The following is a 27,156-nucleotide window of genomic DNA, read 5'->3' on the forward strand; positions in this document are numbered from 1 at the left end:
CCCCCGTACTTGACATATTTACTATAGCTACCACTGTACGTTTTCCCAGGCTGCAGAATTCCTCCAGAGGTGCACATCCTCCAAGAGATTTCCAGATGTGCTAATGAGAAACCTCATTCTTTGAGCAGACTCATTTTCCATGGCTCTGAATGAAATTTAGAAAAAAAATTGTCTGTGTTCTACAAGAACAACAAAGTGCATAGCCTGAGACAGCTTTCTCTTCTCTTGTTTAAACTTGAGGACAGAAATGCTACGCTACGAAACAGTAGTCTTCTGTCCTGACCACCGCTCTTATCATTAGGCTGTCCGTTGCATGTAATCCCGTGTTCTCTATGATGAACACAAGAAACTGTAATAGACGTAATCTGCCCACTAGATGAAAATATTCTAAGTCAAATAAAACTTGTCATAGTTTTCTAGATTGATTCTCCTTTTTCTTTTTTTTTTTTTGTTACTCTTCTAATATAAATTAATAACTTGTATTTCATGATTCTTATGGAATGTGGCTATGTTCCTCACAAGCTTAAGCTCTTACTGGTCTCAGGGCTATCTTGAAGACAGAAAAGCTTCTAAGAATACATTTTTTTAAAAGTTTAATTCCAAACTATTCTTTCTTTGAACAGTAAATAATGACATTCTAAAAATGAGACATCAGCTGTTTTAATAAAGATGGCCTTGGGCATTTGCTAACTCTTGTTACAGATACAGACGATAAGGAGGAAATGTCTCTGAAGCAGTGGAAGTTACTGGAGAAATACAGGCTTTAAGCAAAGAAAAGCTTGATCAAAATGTAGTAGTTGTTATCCTTACAGAAACACAAAAGTGGATTCCCAAAAGAGAAAAGTCTGGGATGTGAATTGGGCTACAGGAATATATCAGAAATAGTACTAATTAAGAAAAAATACCTGAGATAATTCAAGTGTTAGGTATCAAAACATTTTGACTCACTTTTAAAAATTACCTCCACCCCCCGCCCTCCCCCAGGAATTATTCATCCAGTAGTTTCTCAAGCATCCCAGGAACTGCTCAGTAATCGTCAGCACCCAAAGCCTTGGGAGTTCTCTAGTACTTGGGTACTTAGGCCTTTCTGAAAATTTCGGCCTTAAATCAACATCTCAAAGATTTAAAGGGAAGTTATTTTGCTGAAATAAAGCAGATACGGTAACAGTGCTCCTGGCGGTGTTATAAAGAGGAATAGAGGCAACCTTGGGAGGCGATTTAATCAATCTATCTGAGCAGAGAAGGAATATTATGCCAGGTCTCCTGCAGTCTCTATTGCTGTTAATTGATTCCAGTGTGATGTTTGGCTTTTTCATAGCAGCATGAAATTGCTAACTCATGTTCACCTTCTAATAGGATATATCTCGTAGCTCTTGTTTCAAAGTAACTTTGCCTAAGCATCCCATATTTTTGCACTCTTTTTGCCCAAACATAGTATTTTCCCTTTTGTAATTGTATTTTTTTTAATTTATTTTTTCCCCAGGTTTCCCTGATAATTTCTCAATATAATTTTGGGTTATGCTCTTCTCCTCCAGCATACTTATGGTTCCTTGTAGGTCTGTCTTTTCTTCGGGTATAATAACTGCACTCTCTATTCCACCATCCAAACCGGGAAAGACATAGACTAGAGCATGAGACAGGCCACCTTTACATCTGCTACGTCCCTTCATCTTGCCAGTGAATCAGTGAAAATGCATTTTTAGGTATTTTACCACAGTTTGCATCAGCTTCTGGCATTTTCACCAGAGGACTGATGAAAATGTCTCCCCTCGTTCTATAAAAAAGTACGCTGGACAGTGTGATTACATTATTACATCAAGATTTAGGAAACCAGTTTCATATAAGAGCAAGGCCTGTTGTAAAGGAAAACAGGTGGGTTGGTCCAAAAATGTAATTTGCTTGTAAAAATTTCAGTTGTCTGCAATTTGTTTTGTTTTGGTTGTTTTGTTGTTTTTTTTTTTAATATACAGTTCTGGGTCATAAATAGCTGCTTCTTTGCTTTATTTTGTAATTATTCTGAACAGTGAAGTTAATTTAACAGCTCTAGAGTTTATCAGCCCTTCTTTCATTTTTTTTTTTAAACATAGGCATTGCACATACCTTTTTTTACAGTACTCTAGATATAGTCTAGTATATCTAGATAGATATATCTATATCTATAGATATGTATATATAGTAGAATATATCATAGATATCACATCTAGATATATCATAGATATATTCTAGTATACTTCATCCTTCATGAATTCCTAAACACACTTAAAAGTTTTGCAATTTTGTTGATTAGATACTTACGTATGTGAGGAAGTTCATCAGCTTGAGAAAATCTGAAAATTTTTATGTTACCTAAGTACTTTCTTACCTGTTCTTTCCCTACGCTAAAGCAGAAAACTTACTCCTCTGTTATTGGTATTAATTTTCTAGGCCTTTGCTATCAGTTGGTCTTCTTAGTAAAGACATTTAATTAAAAAAGACTTAAAGCACGTTGACCTTCTTTGTTCAGGAGCAGACCAATGCTCGGTCATCACCTTATTATTGCTTATAAAATTATTTCTCATGGCCTTTGGTTTCTCTTTTTATTTGCATCTGTGTTGTGTTCCTAATTTTTGCACTACATATTTGTGCTTTTCTATTCTGATAATTACAAATTAGCCTAGTTGTCACTTTCTCCCTTTCTTATATTTGTATTTGATATACATTATCTGAGAAAACACCTGTTCTGTTTAAGTTTGGTTGGTTGGTTGTTTTTTTTTTAAATTGATCTTGGATTGGTCTTTTTTTCCTTAGATTGATTTTTTCCTTACATTTCCTTAGCTCACTGTGATTTTATCAATCCATCTCTGAGTCTACTGAAGTGTACCCTCTTTTGTTGTTAGTTTCCATCCTTCACTTTCCAAGGATTGTGAACTCTCTAATTTCACCATTTTCACCCAACTTGACACAAACAGAAACCTTGATATTCTTATTAGTTACTCTTTACCGCTCTGCATTAAATTTGGAAGCATCAGCCTTTTGGCTGTCTTCTCCATTTTCTGGGAAAAAAAAATAATAAATGTAGACACACATTCCATTAACTTACTAGGAAACCTGTGTTTTGCTATCCTAAAATAACCTCTAAAACGCATAGTTCTTCCTTGTGAATATGAGTAACAGGTTACCTGTATCACAGCAATAGTTATATTTTGGTAAAGCTACTTTCGTGTTAGATTCCTTCATGGTAAGTGTTATCGTAAAAAAAAAAAAATGCAAAACAGTTCTGTCCAGTGATTTGAGTTTGTTTCACTCCAGTGTGCAATTTGACTTACTTCTGGGCAAAAGACTCGCAATAATATTTTTTAAAAGATAGCGGTGTTATATTCATGTGGAAAAAGCATCCCCCACCCAACTCATTTAACTACTTATTTAAAAAGCCTTAGCCATAAGACTGAACTGCTAGCGTACTTCTCACCGCATCACTTATTCATGTGTGTGAAATACAATCTTTAGACAGATCTAATGGCTTGTGGAAAACGAGCATTGAATTACTGGGCAGTGTTGCTACATTACTGTAGTGTTCATTTCAGAACATGTTTTACTTTAGGTAAACTTGCATATCCTGAGCTGTTTTGTTCATGGAGCTGAACGTTACAGAAGCAGCCTTATGAGAAAACAACAATGAACAGCACCATTTAGGCAAATGGTTAATTTTATCTTTGTTTTGCCAAGTCACAATTCATTGTCCTTCTTGATGGTGCAAAACTAATTGGCTCTTATCACAGTTACATTACCTCCAAAGGCAGATAAAATTAATGCAAAGTAAACATCACCATGATCAGCGACTGACTGATTAAAAGGGAAATAGACTTGCATGAAGTTGATGCTGTAACCCACAACAGGCGCTCTCAGAATTATAAATCAAGAAGTTCTCCAGGTTATCAGCTACTGCTCCAGTTCATTATTTTGTATTCTTTGCTTTAACCTTGGGTCACCCTTAATACATCTGCTCTGCAGTCATTAATACGGCTGATGAAAATAAACTATGGAAGAGCAATGCTGTATTGCATGACTAATTACTCTATCAGGTTACTTGTTTACAGCTTGTAAAAAATGTTTTTGTTCATATAAATAAATCAAAGCCTGCTAAGCTCTGTGCTGTATGTGAAACACTATCTATCTGACTGTGGAACTTCCAAGGGGAGTCCTTCACTTTCAAGAAATTGTACGTTGAACTGCAAACTCTCCAGCCTTTATTTTCTTCCATTCAATCCCTTTAATATTTGCCACGTTTACAGGAAGGAATATTTGCCATGTTTGCATCTGGGAATTATGTTATTTCTTTCCTCAGAGAGTTCACACTTGAACAAATCTAGATACTAAATTCCTTCTCAGAAATCTCAAATAACTTTGGCAACAGGCAATCGCTGTTGAGTTTGAATGGATCAAGGAGCACAGGGCATGACCACTGAGGGGTCAGAACCATCCTTTGCCTTTTTAAGTTTAAAGGTGAAAATGCCGGTGACTTTATTTAACCCCAGTCTTCAAAAGAAAGCGCAGAAACATTCTTGGGAAAACAGACATTTCAACCCAAAGAGAACACGTTACATGTAATCAAAAGTTGCAGTTAGTTTATGTGAAGCAAGTAAAATTCTAGAAAAGATGAAGGAAGATTTATATTTACATGGGATTTGTGTTATTCTGCACAAGAGAACTGATTTGGGGGAATACGATTCTTAATTAAACTGAATGGCTTAGAGTCTCTTTTGGGGAAAACTGTCTAAGAGTTGTTAAAACCCACACAGAAGCAGGAAGAGTTCAGAAATTGTGGTCTACAAGCCCATGCACTGACATTTATCAACTGGACAAATATGTAGAAGACTACTGTAAAGAGGAAAGAAATGACTTCGCCATGCACGCTGATGATTGTACAAGTCTGGAGCTTAAACTGTGAGAGAGGGTGCTCATATGACTGTGTACATACCTGGAGGACAGGGGAAAGAGGAGCTTCTCTTCAAATTATTCCTGGACAAGACAAAGCCTGTCTCTTTCTCATAATCTTCATCATAGATGATCCAAACAAGACATGTTTGTTCTCTAGCAAACAATACACCGGAGATGACAGGCTTAATTAGATGTATCTATAATTAATATTTTCTGTTATATTTAATATGTGGAATATTAAATACCTCAAAGGGGAAGTATTCAGGCACTGATGTGGGAGCCTGAGTGAATGCAAAACATTAGGCAAAGTGGGAATTGGGAGCCTCCATTCTATATGTGAATATATGGAGCAACAGAGAGAAAGACAGAATCTAGAGTATGAAGTTACTTGAGGAACACAATGAAATATCCGCATGCAGCTTTCCAAAGGAACGGTCTATAATGACTGCAGGTGACACTGTTTATTTTACAAGCAATTTTTCATTTCCAGTCCTTCAAACCACAATCTGAGTCTCTCAATTTCTTAAAAAAATAAAAGGTATGTAATTTTTTACAATGTTTTACCAAAATATCTTTGTCTATTCTCGTGTAACACGGTGGGTGGGTTATGTTGCCACCAGTAAACTAATTGTGTTGTGTCTCGTCAAAGGCAGAGAATTAGTATATAAATGGGGTGCAGGCAGTCTGGAAGCAACTAAACTGTAGGGGTTATGTTTTGTAATCTGAGGGTCTGCACAGTGCTGGGTGATAGTTCCCAGAAGCTCACCGTGGAGGCTATGTTGTCAGATACTGGCTTTGAGATTTTTTTGCTAGGCATAGGGAAATCTCCCTCTTGTAGATGGCACCGAGTCACCGAACTGCCTTGGCCCTTCTGCAAAGCAGCAGAGGAAAGTTTAAATTAGACAAGTTCATTCCGGGGGTAAGGATTACTAAGTACTGGAATAGATGCCATGGGAGGTTGTGTGATCGTCGTCTTTAAAGGTTTGAGAGCAACAGTAAGGCAAAACCTCTCTCAGGGGACGACAAGGCACAGCTGATCTATTTTTCTGTGATACATATTGTACTTTCTAAAATCCAGCACCCAACAGCATTTTACAGAAAAGAAATTTCATTCCACTTAACATTGTTGACACGCGGTGTCAGAATATTCACTTCCAGTTTACTGCTTTTCACATAAAAACCTGAGCCTGTGATAACAATGAACTGAATTCTGCTATCCATGAAACTATTTTTCAATTAAACAGTTTCACCTGAGAGAGAATAACTGCAGAACAGAATTCAAAACAAATTCGTTGCCAGTGTATTTGCATAGTCATCTTTTCGTAGTCACAGAGCACCATCGTCACTGTGTTTAAGAGCAATAAACAACCACAGCTGCATTCCCAGCACTTGAATGGGTAAACAGAAGGTGAAACTTTTTTTCAAACAGCAGCTAAGTCATCCTGTAATGAGGGGATGAACGTGGGGCAAACATATTTGAGAAACATAGACATTTCAGATAAACTCGTTCTAGTTTAAATGCGATTTCCTACTTGTTAATCCATTATTGGCCCATTCTGAATTTGAAAATCTTATTGGTGTCCTTTTTACGTATTTCCCACTTCCTTTGCTCTTCTGCAGGGGATTAGAGCGCAAGTCTCTTTCTCTCCCTTTCCATCAAGATCAGCTTTTTTATCTCACACGGAGAAGCTCTCTTGCAAGGACACCTGACAAGCAGCTGCGGCCTCTGACAAGCACCAAACCAGAGCTGCCCACAGAGCTCCTAACAGAGAGCTAACGCCGGGCCCTGTGTGCCGCTCTGATGGCCATTAGCATGCTGGCTCCATTTCACTTAAAGTTAGCATCTTTGTATCATAGCAACACAACAGAATGCTAAGCACGGATAATACAGCGGTGTTTTGTTCCAAAGAACAATTGGAAAATTCCTGAATTGACTTTATGTTTGAATGATCTTTATGTGCAAATTCACGTAGCAGCTTTCCCCCATCAGATACATAAATAACAGTAGTCTAGCATTAAGCCAGTTTCTAGATGAGCAAAATGACCTCCTTCTGTCTTAAAATGTGCGACTGTATCACCCGCTCTTCAATCATGCGAGGAGGAACAAGTTCCACGATGTTATTGTGACGGGGGCAGGTCAGCTGGTTATTTTTAGCTGGAGCTAGCACATTTAGCAAACTCCCACAAGAGGAAACATTCTTTACCTGCAGCTGATTAGCATTCAGGGCTGCACAACTCCATCCATTTAAGCGTCAAAACAGCTATTTTAGTCTTATTTTTACAAGCAAATGCTTGCTGCTCAGTATTAGGAGAAAGGTGCACTCAGAAGAAATGGCATAATATGTTTCTGATTGCAAGAGCTAAATGCAAATACTGATGACTAAAGACTCTAACATTGGAGTAATAAGCACATAAACATTTGCACATCTGCCCTCTGTCGTTAATGGCTGTAGCCATTAAAACTCTCCTGCAGTAGGGAATGGAATTTTCACCGTATTTTTTAAGGTTTCTTTTAAATTTTTCTTACCTACATATTTAAAATTTAAGAGAAGCTCCCATTCAAGTTCAAGCCCCTTTATTTAGCCGTAGTTAGGATGATATTTTAGGATAGGCAGGTTGTCTTCTAATTGTGCTCCTTGACCTGGCTGCATAGGTTCACACAGCAAAGAGTTCATCTGTCTCCATACTTAGCTAACCAGACACAGGTACCCCAGGGGAGAATCCCAAATTAGCATCTGGAAAAGCACGGAAATATGATCTACAGTTTAATATTAATCACATACCTCAACAGAGTCATGTGGGGGAATGCTCTCAGAAGGAACCTCACAAAAACTCCTTCTGGTCGCTGTCATTTCCTGGATTTATTCCCACTGCAGGGTGAGATTCTGTCTGAATAAGCGATACATACAAGGAATCATAAAAACAAAAAGACAGAGGGAAAACCCAATGCTTCATCTAATTGCTATACTGCACAGGTGTTACAGTTGATTGGAAAGGTAAACTTTAGGCAAATTTTAAAATTGTTTGTTGTTTACTAATAAAAGATCAGAACTTTCTTTCCTTCCCTTCAAAAGAAAGGCAACCTACTTAGAATTTGTAAAATATCTTTCAGTTTCTCCCTGTAGATACTCACTGATAATACTTATGACCATAAATTCTGAGTTTTTGAAACCTGCCATCAAAGGGGTTCTGCCATTCACTTTGCAGTTGTTGAAGGTGCTGAGCATTGCATTGCATTTATTAGAGACTTCCTGAGGTCCCAGCATGCCATTTTCCATTCCCATCCCATTTTAAGATTTACTGAAATCTCCTGCCTCTTTCTGTTCACTTCCCTGTCATGAACTCGCTTCCCTTTTCCTAGAATCCCAGCCCAGTATCCTTTTTTTTTCCCTTGCCAAGGTTTCTGCATGCATTCCAGGTTCTTCTTTCTTATCCTCACTCCCACACAAACTACTTCCATTCCCTCCTCTTGTGCCAGCATTTCTCTATTCCAACTTCCCTCTGCCATAGGGTTTTTTTTAGGTCATTCAGAATGCTAGTGTTTAAAAACCACATAGTGCAGATCAATAGAGAGACAATGAAACTATTGTTTCTCTGGAAGGCGTCACTAGCTGGCAAAACCTGAGACATCCATCTGTCTTCAGATAGAAGCCAATGGATATCAGAAGCTAACCACAACGTCAGCATCTAATTTGTCCTATATTTCTAATATTTTCTCCTCCAGCTTCCATTGACCCCAGTCGCCACTTAAGGGTAGAACTCAGAAGTTCTACTGTGTTATATAAAACAGAGGAATAAAAGCATGTAGGCAGGAGACCAGCTTTGCTAAGTAAGCAATATCTCTGAAACATGAGAATGTTGGAAAGTTCTTAACAGATAAGGGATATATAATCTGAGACAGACGCAAAGAAACCCCACCCAACCCCCTCATTATTAGTTGCCCCAACTAACTGACTCCAATTTTTGGGCAGATATTAACTTTAAATGAATCTAAATGGAGCAGTAGTAGTAATTTCATGTGCCCAGATAACTAATTCAGGTCTCTGATCCATTTATTTACTTGCTTCCTGAAATAAGTTTTCCATTGTTTAAGTATACTCCCAACAAAATATACTGGTTGCCAGTATCTCGGTGTAAACGTATAAAAGCTGACAGATATATGAACTGGTTCTATTCCCTCAAGCATCTTCTGATGTCTTATTGAACGCCATGCAACATTCATGGATGTTGAACTGTCCTTTTCAGTTATATTTAAGGAAATGTATTTGACTAATGGCAGTCATTAGTTTGTGAGACTCTTCCTGGTTCCAAACTGGCGATTTGGTGGGGATCAGATTATTATTTTATGACTTACTCTTTGAGCTGAAACTGAGCTTTGGACTGACTGCAGACTGTGGCCATCCTATCTGACATCAGGTTTGTAGTGTGGCAGCGCTACAGGCTTGGGGAAGGGTGGCTGAAAAGCTGCCCCACAGAAAAGGACCTGGGCATGTTGATCGACAGCTAGCTGAATATGAGCCAGCAGTGTGCCCAGGTGGCCAAGGTGGCCAACAGCATCCTGGCCCCTATTGGCAATAGTGTGGCCAGCACAACTAAGGAAGGGATCGTCCCCCTGTACTCAGCACCGGTGAGGCCGCACCTGGAGTACTGTGTCCAGTTTTGGGCCCCGCACTGCAAGAAGGACATTGAGGTGCTGGAGCGTGTCCAGAGAAGTGCAACAAAGCTGGTGAGGGGTCTGGAGAACAAGTCTTATGAGGAGTGGCTGAGGGAGCTGGGGTTGTTTTGCCTGGAGAAAAGGAAGCTGAGAGGAGACCTTATCGCTCTCTACGACTACCTGGAAGGAGGCTGTAGAGAGGTGGGGGTCCATCTCTTCTCCCAAGTGACGGGCAATAGGACAAGAGGAAATGGCCTCAAGTTGCGCCAGGGGAGGTTTAGATTGGATATTAGGAAAAATTTCTTCACTGAAAGGCTTATGAAGCATTGCAACAGCCTGCCCAGGGAAGTGGTGGAATGGCCATCCCTGGAGGAATTTTAAAGACGGGTAGATGTGGTGCTTAGGGATATAGTTTAGTGGTGGTTTTGGCAGTGTTATGTTGATGGTTGGACTCGATGATCTTAAAGGTCCCTTCCAACCTAGACGATTCTATGATCACCGTGGGCACCCATTATGGGCAATTGTTTGTGTGAGAAGGAATCAGCAATGATTGTAATTTGAGCCTTAACTGGCAGTTAAATAAAGAATATAGTGTATAGGAGTCTTGCAATTAGGACTCAACAGGTGGAGAAAGTTACTTAATGAAAACTTGTGCTCTCACTTGTACAGCAAATCTTTTTCTTTTGGCTACCTAGGTCATTTCCCAATCAAACTCCAGTCAGGAGGAAAAGTTTAGTACATTTACTGATGCCTCTAGCCAACAGAGGAATAGTTTGCTATGTTCTTCCTCAAAAGCAAGATGTCAGTACAGTACAGATACATCAGGTGGCAAACACTTCTCGCCAATAGTGCAGCTGGCAAGGGCAGGCCAGGCAAGCAGGAGGACATCTGGATCCGGAGTCACCTTCTATTTGCATGCAGTCCTGCTTCCGTGTCCCTGCTGCATCCATCACATATGAAAAAGTACCGGTTCTAGTACCAAAGCTCTCCAAAGCGCAGATTGTTGTTTCGTTTTGTGAACATTCCTGTGAATAAAATTTGATTGCTGGGTTGTTTTTGGTAAATAAACACAGAAGAACCATGAACGCTGCCAGAGTGAATGAAAGCAATGCTGCTGGGGCGTTTGCTCTAGTAGGGGTGACTTTTAGTGCTCAATACTTCAAGAAAGCAATTAAGACATAAACTCTTAGGCCTGGTGAGAGTTTGTGTACTTCTGAACCATCAGGAGAGTTAATCGGTTATGCATTAGTTGCAGTCCCAGATACACAGACTGTTATTGCCCAACAGACAGGTCTCATTTCCCTCATCCAAAACATTCTTTCTGCTCTCAAGCCAACAGCTCCCATCCCATGATGACCAACAGCTCCCATCTCCATCCTGCAGCAACATTTATGGTTGCATTGGGATGACCATACGCACCAGACTAAAACTACATAATATTTATTCAGAGTAACAAAACGGTAAAACCCAGGATACCCTTCACACTTTTTCACCTTGATTCCTGTTGTGATATTCAGCGGAGTGCCCAACAAAACCAGCTCGACATTTAGAAATTTTCAGTGGTGTCAGTATTTTGGTAGACGTCCTTACAGTGTTTCTGTTAAATCGCTGTTGGTTTCCTCAAGCTAATCATTCTTCTTTTAATCTGAAAAGTTCCAACTTCTGTCACTGGAAAAATACTGAAAAGAAAAACAGAACAAAAAAAAATCCTTAAATCTGACTCGCAACCCCTAATGAGAAAAGAAAAAAAAAAAAATCTGTCATCTCATTCAGAAGAAAGAAAAAATGCTAGGTTTTTTTAAGTGAAATAAATGCTTTCCCTAAACATGATCGCAGTTGACAAAATGCTGAATGTTTAGGTGGCAATTATAGCTCTTTCAGAGACTGTCAAATCTTGTCACAACACATGTTATAAATGAGGACAGATTTAGACATCCTTTCTGACAGTTATGTGTAGGATGTGGATGGTTGGCAGTTAAATTTCAAATGCAGGGAAATTTTCCTTCCAATAGATCTTTGCTTGTTTATTAAGAGGGAGTTACCGTGCGCTGAATCTTGTATCTACCATGTGCAGCTTTTCATCCTTACAGCTTTTGACATTTCACTTTAACTTTCTTTGTGACAGCCATCTGAACATTGTTTTAGGTGAAAAGTAACCTACGGTGCTCTGGAGATGTATGAAATTTTTAAAGCTCTTGGTGTTTTCATACGGAGACTGGAGTAGGAAATGTGTCATATTATACATGGATGGATAAATAGCAAGAAAGCAAATAACAGAGACTGCAACAACACTGACTGAAGGGAGCAGCTTCATGATGCACACAGAAAATGGGATAATGCGCTAGCCCACGTTCATCATGTGAGATGTGCAAAATGTCGATGAAGTATTAGCAATAATAACGTGCATCACAAAGCGCAATTCATGTGATGATGAACTACTTGTGTGTCATTAAAGACCAAACCTAACATGAATTTCGAACAGAGGTCAAATGGTATGGGGAGAAGAGAAAGAAGAGGAATCGCACCACCATGCACAAGAGTCCCGGCTGGGTCAGACACAACTTTTTTGGAAGCTCCGAGGGCGAGCATGCTGGAGCAGCCTTGATCTCACATTTTATGAGGGCGGCGTAAGCCTTTTCGACTGCACCAGCCTCAATCTGCTAACGAGCACAGGCAGTGACAAGCTTTGCATTCAGCCTTTCTGCAAAGGTCAATAAAGAGGTGGGAAAGGGAGAGGCAGCATCTCCCGGTTAGGTGACATGCTATAGCTCCTTTAGCCCCTGCTCCAAATTCTAATAATCCCTTCAAGCTACTGGAAACATCTCCCGGAAGAAACTGGTAAGAGGGGAAAAAAAATGTTTACCCATTTTGTAGTCCTTTTACACTTGAACATGGCAGGCTATAGACTAACTTTTATGAATGGTGGTGTATAAAACCCCAGTGAATTAGCTAAGTGTAACGCTAACATTTCAGAGAGATAGTAAAGAAGAGATGTCATCCACGATATCAGGACCTTGTGACTCTTCTATTTAGCTACAGTAGTAGTTTAGCATAACAGTCATTCACGTGCATGCTGTTAAGCAGATATTTGCGTAGTTTGCTGGACTGGGACCAAACTGCTCGTTGCGTTGGAGGACTGAACCCATAAACTGGAACACTGTGGGCAGCTATACCTTTTGCAGAGCTGAAGTTTTTGTGCTTTCTATTTGCGTAAGAGTGACAGTGTTATATAACTAGCAGATAGATGAACTTGTGCTCATTCCTAAAGATCATAAAATATGCAGAAATATTTGTGAAATTCTGTCTTGAGTAATAGAGCTTAAGCCCTTGAATTCTGAATGGGTAGCTCTCCTGTTTCTGTCTGGTTACAGACCATTCACTTAGCCCTAATGACATGCATCCAAATAAATGCTTGCTATTTCACAAATGCGAAAATAAATGTACTGTTTCTATGCTCCAAGACATCAGCATTTATTGCCTCATTTGGGAAAACAACAGACTTATTTGGTTCATTTATACTCTATTCAAATACTGTTTTGAGAACAGGGACCAGCATCTTGCATCTCAGAACTCTTCATGAATAGGGCTATCGATTCCCAGACATCCCCCTTTCTACCCAACTTGTATGAAAAATATTAAAGATTACACGATGTCTCAGGTACACACAATTAATTTGCCCATAAGCTACTAAAATGCAACATATCCACAATTTTTTTTTATTTATTCAATCCCATTCTGAGCTGAGTTTTTATGTCTCTTCTTGACTTTAGAGGTTGATTATTATGTGTGAATAAATTCTACCTGACAGTGTCTCTCCTTTTCAATCATTTAACCAATGAAATACTGGTAATAAAATATTAAATGTTTGTCTATTTGAGAAGTATTTTTGAGTATTTTTAACTTTAAGGAAGTGTCATATTTGCACATATGCATTCAGAATAAAAAAAGATTTAGCTACTTCAGAAGTAATCTTCACATTATTGGTTTGTAATGGGAGTACATGATCTAATTTTACAGCTTTAGGCAATACTGATTGTGATGGAGCCTATCAAAAAATTAGGAGTACCAACAATTTCATCCCTTTTTAGTGTCAGAAAACTAATCTTTAGGATTATAATTGTTGAGTATAATTGTTTGAGGTTTTGTCAGACTTGTTCTCCTATTTGTATTCACATATTTCTAATTACAGGAAAAAAAGGAAAGATATCTCCCATAAGAATAAATAAGCAACATATTGTCAGATAATATTTGTAAGGGAGCCATTGACTGAACTTGAGAAACATTAAAATGCAATAGCAAAACATCCATGTTTAGATAGAAGCACTTTAAGGCTTCTTTCGATAAATGGCTTTCCTTCAGGGCAAATACATCTTGCGATGCCCAGAGATATAGGTATTTCTAAACTCTACCAGTTCAAAATCCTGACATCCAAATTCTTACATTAAAGAGATCCATATGTCCTGGATAATGGCACTGCCTTTGATGGTGGGCAGGGGAAAGGCTATCATGCTGTTATTTCACTATTTCTGGTTTTGGTGTCAGGGCGGTGACAGAGACCATCTGGATAAAAGCAGTATTCTTCAACACGAAGGAGAAATTTAACCCCTGCAGGTACAAGTTCCTTGACTAAAGTGAAGACACAGATAGGCATCTGGAAGCCCTTTTATATTGTCAGGGTGCTGGGGGCCCTGCCAAGCCTTACTGGCCCTGCCTGCTCTCCCTCGGAGCAACCCCCACCCCGACCAGAACCCCATCGCAGCCCCCCCTGGGGCTGGCAGTCCCTGCCCCAGCGAGACGGTAGGATGCAGAGCTGCCACAGCCCTGCCCTGCCACCCCCTGCCGAGTCCCTGCTGTCCCAGCCCCAGGCAGACCCCAGCCCCATATATCTGGAAGGTGTCCTCCATTAGGTAAAGAAGTCTGAAAGGTGAATTAACAGCAGCATGAGGAATCACATCTCCAGCAACTGCATCTGCTCTCTGGAAAGCTCTACGTGAATTACGTTGTGAAACCAGAGCAAAAATGACCTGAATTTCACTGAAGTCAGACAGAAAAACACGTAACTGTAGGTTTGGGTACTTAATTCTACGTACCTGTATTTGAAAGGGCTTGGTGTAAACCACCACTCTAGCATTCCATATTGAAGAAATGACTGTGTAACTCTTTACCCGCCAGCTGCCCACAGCTGGGATCTGGAGGTTCCTTTGTATTTCAGCTTCTCAGCCTGCCATTAAAAACTATCTGCAGTTGCTGATAATCTGCTTCTGTGTCACTGGCCAAAGCACTGGCCCAAAAATCCACAGGGTGGTTTTAAGATACTCATGCTCACTATGCAACCAAATCCTGACAAGTTGCTTGTTTTCTTCAGGATCTGCGTGAAAATATAACAGCCATTCCTAAACTGAGCAGTGTATTGGGACAGGTTGACAACTTAAACTTAACATGACGCCAGGTGATCTCAGTGAGAAGGAAAAGAGCGATAGACAAAACAGTGGAAAAATGTATTTAGGAAGTTTGGTTTTAGACAGAACAACAGAAAAAAGCAAATTCACCAAACCTAATGATTGCCAAAGATAACCATGTTTGAACTGTTTTGTTCAGTCATTGTCTGAGGAGTCAGAGCAGACCCGACATATTCTGGATGTTTTTACAGGGACTATTATTGATTACTTTCGCATTGAGATAGTCAGAGGTAGCGACCGGTCAATAATGTGCAGAAGCACTGAGATGCTAAACTTGATACCAGTCCTCAGTTTCTGCTAAAAAAAGGACTTTTCTGCTTTCAGAATGCCCGTGAATGGACCAAAATAATCCTTATTCAGACAGTTTTATTGGCACTGATGGGCTTCTAAAGGAAATTATTTTTCCATGGACTGATAATAAGGATTTCCCATTCTTTATCATCCAACATGGAAAAATGCTTCTTCATTCTGTTTCAGCAGTTCTGGCAATATCCAGCTTTGCACTACAGCCTGTCAGGCATCAGCCACGGGTACAGGCACAGACACAAGTGTAACAGCATGACAATTTTTATAGGATACAATACTGAAAAAAACTTTTAATTCAAGATTACCAAATATTCGGTCATCACTGACCAGTACAGCAATCCACAACATCAGCTTTGAAGATGAAATAATGGGTTTGAGTCATCATCATGAAGTAGTTTCTTCATAGATTCTTTTATTATGCCAAGAACTGTCTGTACTCTAAAATTTTACTGGTATCATGCTGTCAGAACATAAAAATAAAACTACTACAAAACAAATGTGCAAATACCTCTATAAGGCTTTGGCAATTGGCCAAAATGTGGCTTGCTAGAGAATGGACAATTGTCCTTCCTAGTCAAGAAACTGTACAAATCCAGACTTATTTGGGAAGGTGTGGAGGAAAAAACTGAGAACTGCAGTGCTTTTATTTTCTCTTACATATATGCCACTGACAAACAAGTAAGATAATAATTGTTATATTTAGCTATAGCTTTGACAGTTTATGTGACATATAGGCTGAACACTCACATAGAAAAGTGTATGTATTGGGCTTTTACAAATTGCAGTAAATAAACAGAAACTTTCCAATCAATAAATCCTTGCATAATATGAAACTTTACAGGTAAGTTTAAGATTTTCTGGAGTTTTAGTTACAGGGATTACTTAAGTTGCATGGTTGTATTCCTTATTTCATTTATTTCATTTGAATAGACTTAAACAAATAAATGTGTGTTGCATGAATTCTGTAACAAATAATGCTACTGGTATTTTATTAGTCTTACTTTTTTTAAAGACCTGAATGTTCTCTAGTAGCTACATTGTATGCAGAAAAGATTTAGGGCAGAGATCATAGTTCATCTGTCTTACATACAAAGACAGAAATATAGAAAGAACTGGCTTCCTATATTTTTCTTCTTACATAATTCTAGTGCTGTGACTCGGTGGAATAGGAGGAATTTTAAAGGTTATGTACAGGTGAATTTTTTTATACTCCTGAATTCCTTTTTTTCGAGGAAAAAGACTGCAGGAAGTTGAGATAAACTTTCTCACTTCGTGCAATGAGAGAGAAGCTCTCTCTCCAGCTCTCAGCTGTAACCTGGAATATATCTGTATGTGCATGCTTAAAAAATATTACAGACACATTTATATATACTTATGTATAAATATGACATACATATATATGATATACCTATATGATCGAGATCATATATATGATATATCATACATATGTGTGATATGTGATACATATATATCATATATATGTGATATATATTATAAATTTTATATATGTAAGATTTTATGCTGTACTGCATAATTCTTCAATAATCATTAGCACAAAAATACATAAGCCTCCAAACCCCAGAATATTTTACTCCTCCAGAATAGGTGGTATTCAGTGAGCAAGTACATTTTTCTCTTTGGTGTACAATACACTGAGTGAAATCTTTCAGAAACTGGGCATTCATGCAGTACAGCAAGTATGTGTGACCTCTACACAGTTATTCCATTACATGCAAAAGAAACAGTAGGCTGGTAAGTTAAACATGGGCCTCTTGTCAGCAACAGTTCCTCAATATCTTTAGCTGAGAGATAATAATTGTGGTAAACAACCAAAAAGAAAGAATGAAACACAGTAGAGGACACTAAAAATTAGAGTGGAATATTTAAAAGAGGCTAATTACTAATGTGGGGGGTTTTTTGTATGTAAAAGACATCACTTGCTAATTCCCCTTTCTGACTTTCCCCTGAAATCATTTTGGCATTCTCAGATTTGTCAGGAGCCTCTCAACGTGTCTAAATCGAATGCATTAGTGTTGTCAGTGTCCAATTCATCCTGCAGTGCTAAAATTGCAAAACACTGCAATTTTAGAAAGAGTAACCATTTGATAGTCTTGCACACAATACATTGCCTTGATGGCATATGCATTTGTAAATGGATACTGTCTTTACAAATCTAGAATTTATGTAAGAGTAGTCATGTCTCTCCTTGGTGGGCTGTAAATGAGATGGACTTTTTTCTGTCAACTTGACTGATAAAAATTCCCCTGTAAGACTTCATGTAATAAAAAGAAACCTTGTAAAGAATGAATGTAATACATTGGACACCCCAGGGGATCAATCCCACCTAATTTTCAGCACCTACATTTGAATGAAGAGTTGTTCTCTGGAGGTATTTCTTTCTATTACTGAGGGTAATGCGGTCACCCAAGTTAGGGCAAATGAGTTTCACGTTTCGTGTGAGCACAGGATGCCGTACAGATTGCTGTTTGTAGGATGCGTCTGTTGGAGGATGCTGGTACAACACGAGACAGAAAGAAACATTTGTTGACATTGATTGGAGAAGGGAAGGCTTGATGCTGCAGGCACTGAGGCTCTCTGACTCCCGTTGGCTTGGACAAGTACTGATGGTGCTCTGTACCTCAAGTGACTGCAAGTTTAGCATGTCGCCTTCCTCCTGTGTGCTGAGCGCCTGCTGCGAGGTGCTGAGCAACCTCAAACCTCATTAAAGTCGTTCGATAGAGCCCTGAGATATCTCATGAGATGAAGTTGCACTATTTATACTCTGAGAACATATGCATACTGTACTATTAGTGCTAATATTTTTGTCAGAACACTTTTTTAAAGCAAAATGTGAGAACATTTGTGGGCAGTAATCGCAAAACACGGTTGACAGCTCCTTCCTTCTCTTACTCAGTCACAAACGTTTTTCCTTTCAACAGATTATGAAATGTAAATGGAACTGGTCATTTTCAGAAACTAGTGTTATTTGGTTGATAATATGTGAATACCAAAAGGGTGCTGACAAGGTTATCAGCAAGTAGAAACTGACAATAACAGGGCGCCTGCAGCCCTACCTTAAATTGAAAGAGGAGCTTTGCTGCCCAACAGCAATACCTGTGAGCGGGAGTGCATTCTGCATTTGCAAAAGTTCATAAAAGACATGGGGGACTAAGCCCCCCTTTTCCATCACCACCTGCCTAGGGAGTTATACATCAATTTTTATTTCACCAGTAGCCTTCCATAGTCACGGAAGTCAATCAATAATAAGAAATACATATTTTAATGTTAATATCAAATGTTATTACAAAATATCCTCTGTCTGTTTCATTATCTGTTTAACAGTGGCACGGCCACGGCAATGGAATCTATCTTTAAGTCCAAGACAACAGAAACATCTACAGCACACCTCATCTACCCCAGCTGGAAAAGCCAAGACCAAGTCAATGATAACCTTTCCTCACAGCTGAGAACTGTGAAGGAAAATCTCTCTTTCCATGGACATCATGGTCCATACTGCCCTGGTACTAAGCTATGGGATTTCAGGCAAGAAAAACTACTGGATATTGACATTCAGAACATGAAGTAAGAAATTACAGGAAGGACTAATAATGTCACCAAATTGCTTTGTCCCCCAGAAAATGACTTGCTCAGTTACTCACATGGAGCTGTTCATTGCACTTGATCATCAATGAATCATCATCAGGCCCAAGCTGCCAGCATCGAGCTTGTCAACAGAGGCTCCCAGCACCAACTTCTGCCTGTTCTCCATCACAACTCTGTCATCACTACAGAGCGTGGGATAATAAAAAAAAGAGATAAAGCAGAAAGCTGAAACAAATCCTACCTAATGAATCATTATAGTGAGAAAGATTTGTGTAATTTCAGGCTCATGCTTTCATTCAGAATCACATATTATCTGCTAATGCAGTTAACTGTAATAAGTGTATGACCAAACCAGATTCAGTCGTCCACCCGAACAAGCACGATCTGGTCAGGTTTAATGACAGGGTGTTCCTCTGAGAGTTCCTCTTCTCAGCTTAAGCACAGCGTGTTTTTAAAAGAGTAGTGCAGTTAGGAGCTCAAGAAATTCACCTACAACATTCTTTACCTTCTAACAATGATTATGAGCAACGAATCAGACACACAAAGTGCAAAGGCCAGGCATTTTATTTTTGGAATTATTAAGCACTTTTACAAAGACTAATGCATTTGGAATTTTGTAAGCTAGATATATTTATGATCTGTGGGCAGTTGTTGATATAGTTATGATCTATCCTTGTTTGGATAAAATCCATTTTCTATTCAGGGTAAGTGAAGGAATACTTTAATGCCTGCTAACTTAGTAGTGGCAAAGAATAGAAACTACCTTCCAAATTGTGGATCAGCATGACAAGGCTGAAAAAGTGCTCAGTCCTGTGAGCTGAGATTTGTACAATGAGGTGTGAATACAAATGCACTCCTTTGGTGGAACTGTATGTCACATGCCAGGAAGAAACAAGGACATCAGAAAATCAAGGAGACAGCAAGAAAACACTGGGAATATGTGAACAGGGGACAGAGTGACAGAACTTGCTGCCTGACTTGAACGAGACTCTGGATATGGCAGTTGCTGGAGTCTCTCATCAGATGACTTTGGGAAAGACACCTGGTTCAGAAGGAGCAAAGGACAAGGTCAGAGATCGGAGCAGGGTTAGGACACCTGAGGGGTCACTTGCACCAGTATAATGGGACATACCAATGCCTTCAACACAAAGTTTAGAAAATTTGGCACCTCAGCAGCAGAAAAAAATGGGGAAAAAAGGATCCGGATAAAACGCAGGCAAGACCGCAACAGAGGTGTTTAGGATGAGGCCAGAAGACGACCAGGATCAAGAGTGAAGGGCAGTACAGGAAAGCAAGGACAGGGCTTGGCTTCAGCTCCAGTTAGTCCAAAGCTAATGGGAAATCCTTCAACAGACATCCATCTATCATATTTCTGAGAAACAGCCCACAAATTTCCAAATACTGGCTAACCACTGGCACTAAAAAAAAGGGGTAATAACATGTTTATTTTTAACCACCTGAATAGTCCTATCTAATGTGTGTATCTACACATTCCTGAAAGCCCAGTCTCTGAAAGAGCTAATCACACATTAAATTATCTCCAGTGTGCAGGAAATATATTTTCATAAGACACTTAAGTCTATATAAAACTATTTTTTTTTAACGTTAGTACAAAACTCCCTGTTATCTTTAAATTGTGTTGATTTATTTAGATTGCCTGCTTCTGTAGCAGTTAAGTGGTTATTTACAAATTGCGCAAACCTGTCTGATCAGCTAAACCGCTGATCTTTTTTCAGGAAAAAAGCAAACACTCTGTAAACAAAATCAACAATTATACCCAATCTGAGACACGTAAAATTTTAATGTTTATGAGCCACTGAAGAAGATACTTACTAAAAGGCTAGCAGTGTTACCCAAAAGACCTTTTAACTAATTCTCAGTCAAACTAACAGACATCACAAAGAAGTTACACACCTTCCCACCACCAAATTTCAATGTTTTTCTTAGAGAAGACAAATCTTAACATTTTAGAGAAGGACTTAATGCAAGCATTCTTTAAAATACAAATAATTGCAACAGCAGATACTCTTGTGAGCATTAATACATATATAAAGCATACATAGAGAACTGCACAACACTGTTCAGAAGGGACACATTTTTTAGGGACGTGCTGCATGGATGATCTGTGCAACATGCTAGGTATCAGTTTGTTAATGCCATTAAAAAAAAAAAGTGATCTGAAGCATCAGAAGGATCTAGCCCTATAAGGTGACAGATGAGAGGTAGCTGGTATTGATTCTTACAGAGGAGTACACCATGACTTGAACTTCTCCGAAATTTGAAGATAAAAAGCAGAGCCGTAAGTTCCACTGAAAACTGGACAAGAAATTAAGGAACAGACACCGGCTAAGTTTTGGGGCGTTTATTCATCTTCCTCAGCAAGTAGATGGCTGCCTCCTTGAACTTCAAGCTGAATTTAAGAATCATCTCTGTAAAGTACGTCTTGTCACTCTGCTCTGGATGTGACTAGAAGCATAGGTGTGTTGCAAGATTACACCCGAGAAGAATAATTGAAGCTTCTTGACTGCCAGACATAATGAAAAGGATGTGCTGTCTGGCAGTTGAGGAACAGAAATACATCCAAAAGGACTGATCGTTTCAGCAAAGAACTGGCATATAACATCAACTAATGGGGCGGACTTTGCTTTTTTTCATTCCTCAATGGTTTTCACGGACCACAAGTTAACAAGCACGTGTAAGCTGGAAGTACGGTTTGGTCTTGTTAAATGTTCAGGATTTTTTTCTGTTCATCTCGATGGGTTTCACTTTTTGTGAAACAGTGGTTTATAAGCTGGATTGGAAAGGGACATAGCCAAGCATCATCTTAATTTTCATGGTCACACGGTACAGAACATCCTACACATTTCCTTTCACTATCATAGTTAGGGAATTGCACACTGCTTGATGAGCCTTAAGTACTGCTTGATGAGCTGTTATACCTCAGTGCCTCTTTAATACCTAAGGTAGTTTCCAGTGAAGACACGGAACTTCCGAAAGCTATTTTTCCACAGTATTAATGATACTAAAATACTTGTCAATGTGAGAAACGGTTTACTGAATGCTACAGAATTTTGTATGTATTAGTTTTTTCAATGTTCTCAATATTTTCAGTGTTTGTATTTGACTGGGAAAAAAAATAAAAAATGTTTTTTCTCCTAGTGCCTTCACTAGACACTACCTTAAGTGAGGAACCATGGGGAAGACAATTTTTCTGTTCCAGTGTGGTTTCCAAAACCTTTTGTGACCCTCACAGAAATTACCTTACTGATCTTATGTGTAATAAATATGCAAGCTTTTTCCATTCAAAAATCCAGTTATTGTAAATTAGAGTGTATGTGAAAGGGCATCATAGCCCTAATGGTCAGCAGACACCAGTTCACAATGTGGCAGAGATGAAGCTGCAAGAATGATGCAAGTCTCTTTTTAGGGATAAAAAAAAAGTTTTAAGGATTTCATCTCAGGTTTTATAAATTAAATTTATAAATTATATTGCACATTCTTTTCTCACCTCCATGACTTTTCAGTAAATATTTGTAATCACTCAGAAAGACAGTGATAAAATGGGGAATTCTATATTTGAAAGAACAGCTACACATATTCACTCCAGCAAGTCAGTCAACTTTGTAACATTTTTGGTCAGTAGGCTTAGGAGTAGATAATGTAGTAGAGGAACAGCAATAGTAGATATTGCAAAAGCAAGATAAAGGCTGATTGAATATTACCACCATGCTCCCCTTCATTGTATTTACTAGCACTGAGTGGAAATGCCTAGGGCAAGCACAGCAGTAACCAAAACCATAGAAATGTCTCAGAGTTGCCTGTTTTTTCCCAGTATAAATTTATCAGTTCCCAACACAGCACTGGGACAGTGACTAGCCTTTTAGAATATAATTATAATGCCGATGCTTCCTTTCAGTAGACAGAGGACAAGAGCACATAATGAAACAAAAGTATGTATCAGTTTGAAGTGTATCGATCTGTCAAAGAAACAGCGCTGTGTGATTTCATTAGCCAATTTGGACTTAGATCTGTCACGTGGCACTCCATGACTTAACATCTAGCAATGCCACTGAAACCAATTCCCAAACTAAAACACTAAAACAAATTAATGAGATTCCTCTCCAAGCCGAAACATACGCAGACACGGTTTTATTTCTAATTTTGAGAAGTGAGATTTATTTTGAGGGTCACAAAAAACACTGCTTACCACAGTTGAGTTTTCATCTGTCGTATCCCTTGAGCAATAAATGACATCCAGGCCCAAATTCCACACCTTTAGCCACCAGCTTTACCTTCTAGTCTTACCTAGTTCTTCACCAGTATTGGAAGCAACAATTCTAAATATTTGTTTCAGAAAAGTTAAGATCTGAAAACAATATAGTGGAAAGAGTAAGCACAATCAATCTTAAACAATGTAAAAAAAAAAAAAAGAGAATAAAACACAGCATGAAACTTCTACGGTAATAAGTGCAATATATATAAATACAAATCCAAATTTCAAAGCCATTAGGCAGAGGATAGCTAATGTGTTTTTTTGATTGCTTATATTTCCAAGACCTAAACTGCTCTGAGGCTAACCTTTACCTGGAAGGGGAGAAAAAAGAGAAGACATTCCCTTCTCTCACAGGTAATGAAAAAATCTACCCATAAATTTACATTATAAATAAACGTGGTTAAGGCAGATTCCATAAACTGAAGTGCTTCATATGCCGTATAAAACAGCATTAGGAAAAGGGAATTCTGGAGACTGTTAATCATTACCAAAGACACCTAAGGTGGGTTCAGAAAGACGGGCACCCTCTGGTTGAAGACACCAAGAAATACCCAGACTGATGAAGACCAGGCAGGGAAAGCAGCACCGGAGGAACGCGCAGTCCTCAGAACGTGACAGCCCGAGGACACAGACAGACCGACCCCCGCCAGGACCTCACAGCAGCTCCTACGCCTTCTCCCCGTGGCGAATGGCCACAGACCCGCTGGCCGCAGCGGCCCGTGCCGTCCCCGACACCAGCCCTCCCTCCTCCCCGCCGGGCCCCGCACGCCTCTCCCTGCGCTGAGGGGAGCCGGCTGAGGGGCAGGTGCATCCCCTCCCCTGCGGGCCGAGAGAGGCTACCGGCACAACGGGTGGCAAGGGGCTCCGAGTAACGCACCGGCTCCTCGGCCAGCCAGGCCCCGCGGGGAAGCGGTGAAACCCCCGCGGGGCTTAGGCCCGTCCCGGCGGGGGCGACATGCGGGCCCTGCCTTCCCAGGCCGGCGGCGAACCCCTTCCGGCCGCCGCGCAGGGCCGCGCTCCGGCGGCTGCCGGCCCCCGCAGAGCCCCGAGGCGGAGCGGAGAGGCTGGGCCCAGGCGGGGGGTCCGTGCACCGGTGCGACCGCAGCGCTGCCTGACCCCGCTCGCCCCGGGAAACCGCGAAGTCCCTTCGGTTTCGTGCCGGGGACCCTCCCTGTCCCTCTGCCGGGCCAGGCGCCCCGCGGCGCTGCCCGGCCCCCAGCGGCCGCAGCGGGGAGCGCGGCGCAGCCCGGCGGCCTCCCCCCGCCGTCCCCCCCCGCCGAGCCGAGCCGCTATTTTTAGTAAATCCTCCTCGCGTCGCCACACGGGCTGCCATCGCAGCTGCCGCCGCCGCCGCCCCGCCCCGCCGCGCACGGCACAGGCTCGGCCCCGCCGCCCGCCGGCGCTATGGCCACCTAATCCCCGCGGCAGCCGCCGTCGCCGCAACTTTTCCTCCCCGCTCCGCTCCTTCCCCCGGCGCTCTGGTGGAAGATGGCAGTTGTGGGAAAGACTGGAAGTTGCAGCCCGCGAGCGAAGGGATAAGGCGGAGGCGCGGGAAGGTGAGTGGCACCGGCCGGCTGCCGCTCCGATCCGCCCGGCGGCGGGCGCGGAGCCGTGGGGGCCGCCCGGTCCCGCCGCCCGGCCGTTTGCCCTTGACTGGGCGTGGGGGGGGGGGATTTTTTTGGGAAGGTTTCGGGAAGTTGGGCCGTGTCAGAGCGGGCAGGGAAGGTGGCGGTTCGTGGGGAGGTGGCGGCCGCCCCCTGGCAAGTTTTGTTTGGCGGGAGCGCGGAGTGGAAGAGGAGTTTTCCGTGCTCCTGCCCTGCCGGGCGTACGGCTGTGAGGGGGGTCCCTTTGCCGCCCCTTCCTCCTGTGGGGCCGGGGCCGTGTCGCGGGGTGCCGGGGGCACCCAGGGCGGCTCGGGGGCTGGATGGAGCCTCTGCGGGCTGAGAGGACGGGGCGGGCTCCCCACGGCCGGCCGGGGAGCTGGGGGAGGGCGTCGGGGGAAGCTGCCCCGCTGGGGGCCGGAGAGCGGGACCGGGGGGCTCCCCTCAGGCACCGGGGGGCTGCTCTCGGGCATCGGGGGTCTCCTCTCGGGCGCCGGCGGGCTCCCCTCAGGTACCAGCAGGCTCCCCTCAGCCACGGGGTCCCTCCCCGTGGGGGCCGCCGGGAGCAGCGGGCGGCCGGCGGGCAGGTAGGGCTGCATCCCGCCCCGGCTGCCGTGGCCAAGAGTTCCGTGTGACTGTATTTCTGGGTGGCGGAGTGGCGTGTCTGCATCCCGGCGAAGCGACTTGCAGGTTAGCGCGGCCGGGCGTGGGACGGGCGATTTGCAATAAGGCTTACAGTTATTTTGGCACACCTAAAATGCCTGAATTTTCATCTGGAATGGAACGCAATCGGTAATCGTTCGTGCTTATCGCTGTTCAAGAAAAAAAAAGCAGGTGTTACTTGTATCTCACAAAATGCGTATTCATCTTCCATAGATTTCCACTGAGCCCATGGCAGTTTGTATTTTTAAGTGCTCCAAAGAGGTCTAAACTCACTGTTAAACTACGTGAGAATTTAAGAGGGGAGAAATAGTTAAAACAAGCTGAACGTTGGGAAAGAAGTAGCTAAGCGAATTGTGGAGACCTTTTGACATATGAAAATGCATGAATGTTCTTTTCTGATGCAAAAGCTGTTGAGAATCTCTGTCACAAACAGCACAGAACAAGCCCCGACAGGGAAACTGAGGAATTTTAAACATACTTGTCTTTCAACATTGTCAGCTTTAGTTCCTTGACATTTTGTTTTCTGTGACAGAGGAATAGTTCTGTGACAGTTACTCGGGATTTAATTCGCAAGCTCACAAAAAGGCCTGTAAGCTCTGTCGAGAACTCCTGAAAAAAAAAGTAAGGTATTTCACATTAAGGTTTTTTAAATGCCCTCTCCTGTCTCCCCTAGCTCATCTCTCTCCCCACCCCTGTCTCTCCAACAGCTTCCCTAGATCTGTTGAAGATATTTAAAGTGATATTTTTATTGAATTTTTCTAAATTTTCTCTCATGTCCAATGCATTTCTGTATCAGTGGCCCCAGCTCACGTGTGTTTTGTGCCCAGAGCACCTACTTTGTCCAGAGAGAAATGGAGGCTTGTCCTCTGTCATAATACCGTAGCAGTCTTGGACGGCAGTTCCATCCCTTCATACACTTAAGTTGCATGGTTATTTGTATAAAATAGATAGGTCTCAACTATAGACAACTTTCCACTGTCAATGATGCAAATAATACACATCAATAATAATACAAATAATTATGAAGGCAGAGATGTGATCCAAAACACTGCGGAAAAAAACATGTCATGGCCCCAGAGAAATGCTGCAGTCACTCATATTTACCTACCACTGGTGCCAGCTTCTTCATATAAATATTGAAATAGCTCTCTCTTGTATGAAAATGTCATTGTCAGTTCAGAATTCCGAAAAAGAGAAAAACACACTGTTATACTTCTTGGCAACAAAGTTGATGCAAGTACAGCACCATGGTTAAGCCTGCCCAAACCACTGTTCTCGGTGTCAGATTCCTTTGTATTTTGGTATCAAAGTCTTATGTGAATATTTAATAAACCCAAATATTTTCAACATGACAATAAAAGGCCGGTTTTGAAAACAGTAGTGTTTGGTTTTCCATTAATCTGTTTTTCCGCAAATAAAGAGCAGTCTGCAGGATGAAATGGGAATAGTAGTTTGTAAGCTGTTGTGTATCTTCTGTTTACCACCAGTTACCAGTTTAAAAACAAAAGTGAAATAGTGTCTTCACTACTGGAAGTCACAGTACATGCTTCGTTTGTTGCAGTTGTTCCTATTAGAATTTTTCTGGGGAAAAAAATGATATTGTGATTGAGTGGCATATATATTTTCTCATTTTTAATAGAATATAACATTAAGAAGAGATTCAGTTACAAAAAGTATGTA

The 27,156-nt window shown here is 41.1% G+C and overlaps 2 protein-coding genes and 1 long non-coding RNA gene across 5 annotated transcripts in view; 1 reads left to right on the top strand and 2 right to left on the bottom strand.

Moving 5' to 3' along the window:
* Nucleotides 1–7,505: 7,505 nt before the first annotated feature.
* Nucleotides 7,506–24,470, bottom strand: LOC134510604 (uncharacterized). 2 transcript variants are annotated; one of them, XR_010069670.1, is made up of 6 exons: nt 24,090–24,470; nt 23,147–23,305; nt 18,996–19,121; nt 17,699–17,848; nt 11,065–11,250; nt 7,506–10,596 (listed from the first exon to the last, which is right to left on the bottom strand). It is a non-coding gene; the product is annotated as an uncharacterized LOC134510604 (long non-coding RNA). The 2 variants fall into 2 exon arrangements; XR_010069669.1 differs by lacking the exon at nt 17,699–17,848.
* Nucleotides 24,471–24,585: 115 nt separating this feature from the next.
* The window catches only part of HDAC9 (histone deacetylase 9), a 487,213-nt gene continuing 484,642 nt past the window's right edge, over nt 24,586–27,156 (top strand). For both annotated transcript variants that reach the window (XM_063324965.1, XM_063324968.1), the window contains exon 1: nt 24,586–24,768. The gene's annotated coding sequence lies outside the window, so the exon portion shown is untranslated. The remainder of the gene's footprint in view (nt 24,769–27,156) is intronic.
* LOC134510568 (proline-rich protein HaeIII subfamily 1-like) lies at nt 24,615–25,412 on the bottom strand. Its single transcript, XM_063323862.1, has one exon. The coding sequence runs from the start codon at nt 25,410–25,412 to the stop codon at nt 24,615–24,617; it is 798 nt and encodes a 265-aa protein (XP_063179932.1).

The sequence above is a fragment of the Chroicocephalus ridibundus genome, chromosome 2, assembly GCF_963924245.1.
Source record: "Chroicocephalus ridibundus chromosome 2, bChrRid1.1, whole genome shotgun sequence".
NCBI classification, from domain to species: Eukaryota; Metazoa; Chordata; class Aves; order Charadriiformes; family Laridae; genus Chroicocephalus; species Chroicocephalus ridibundus.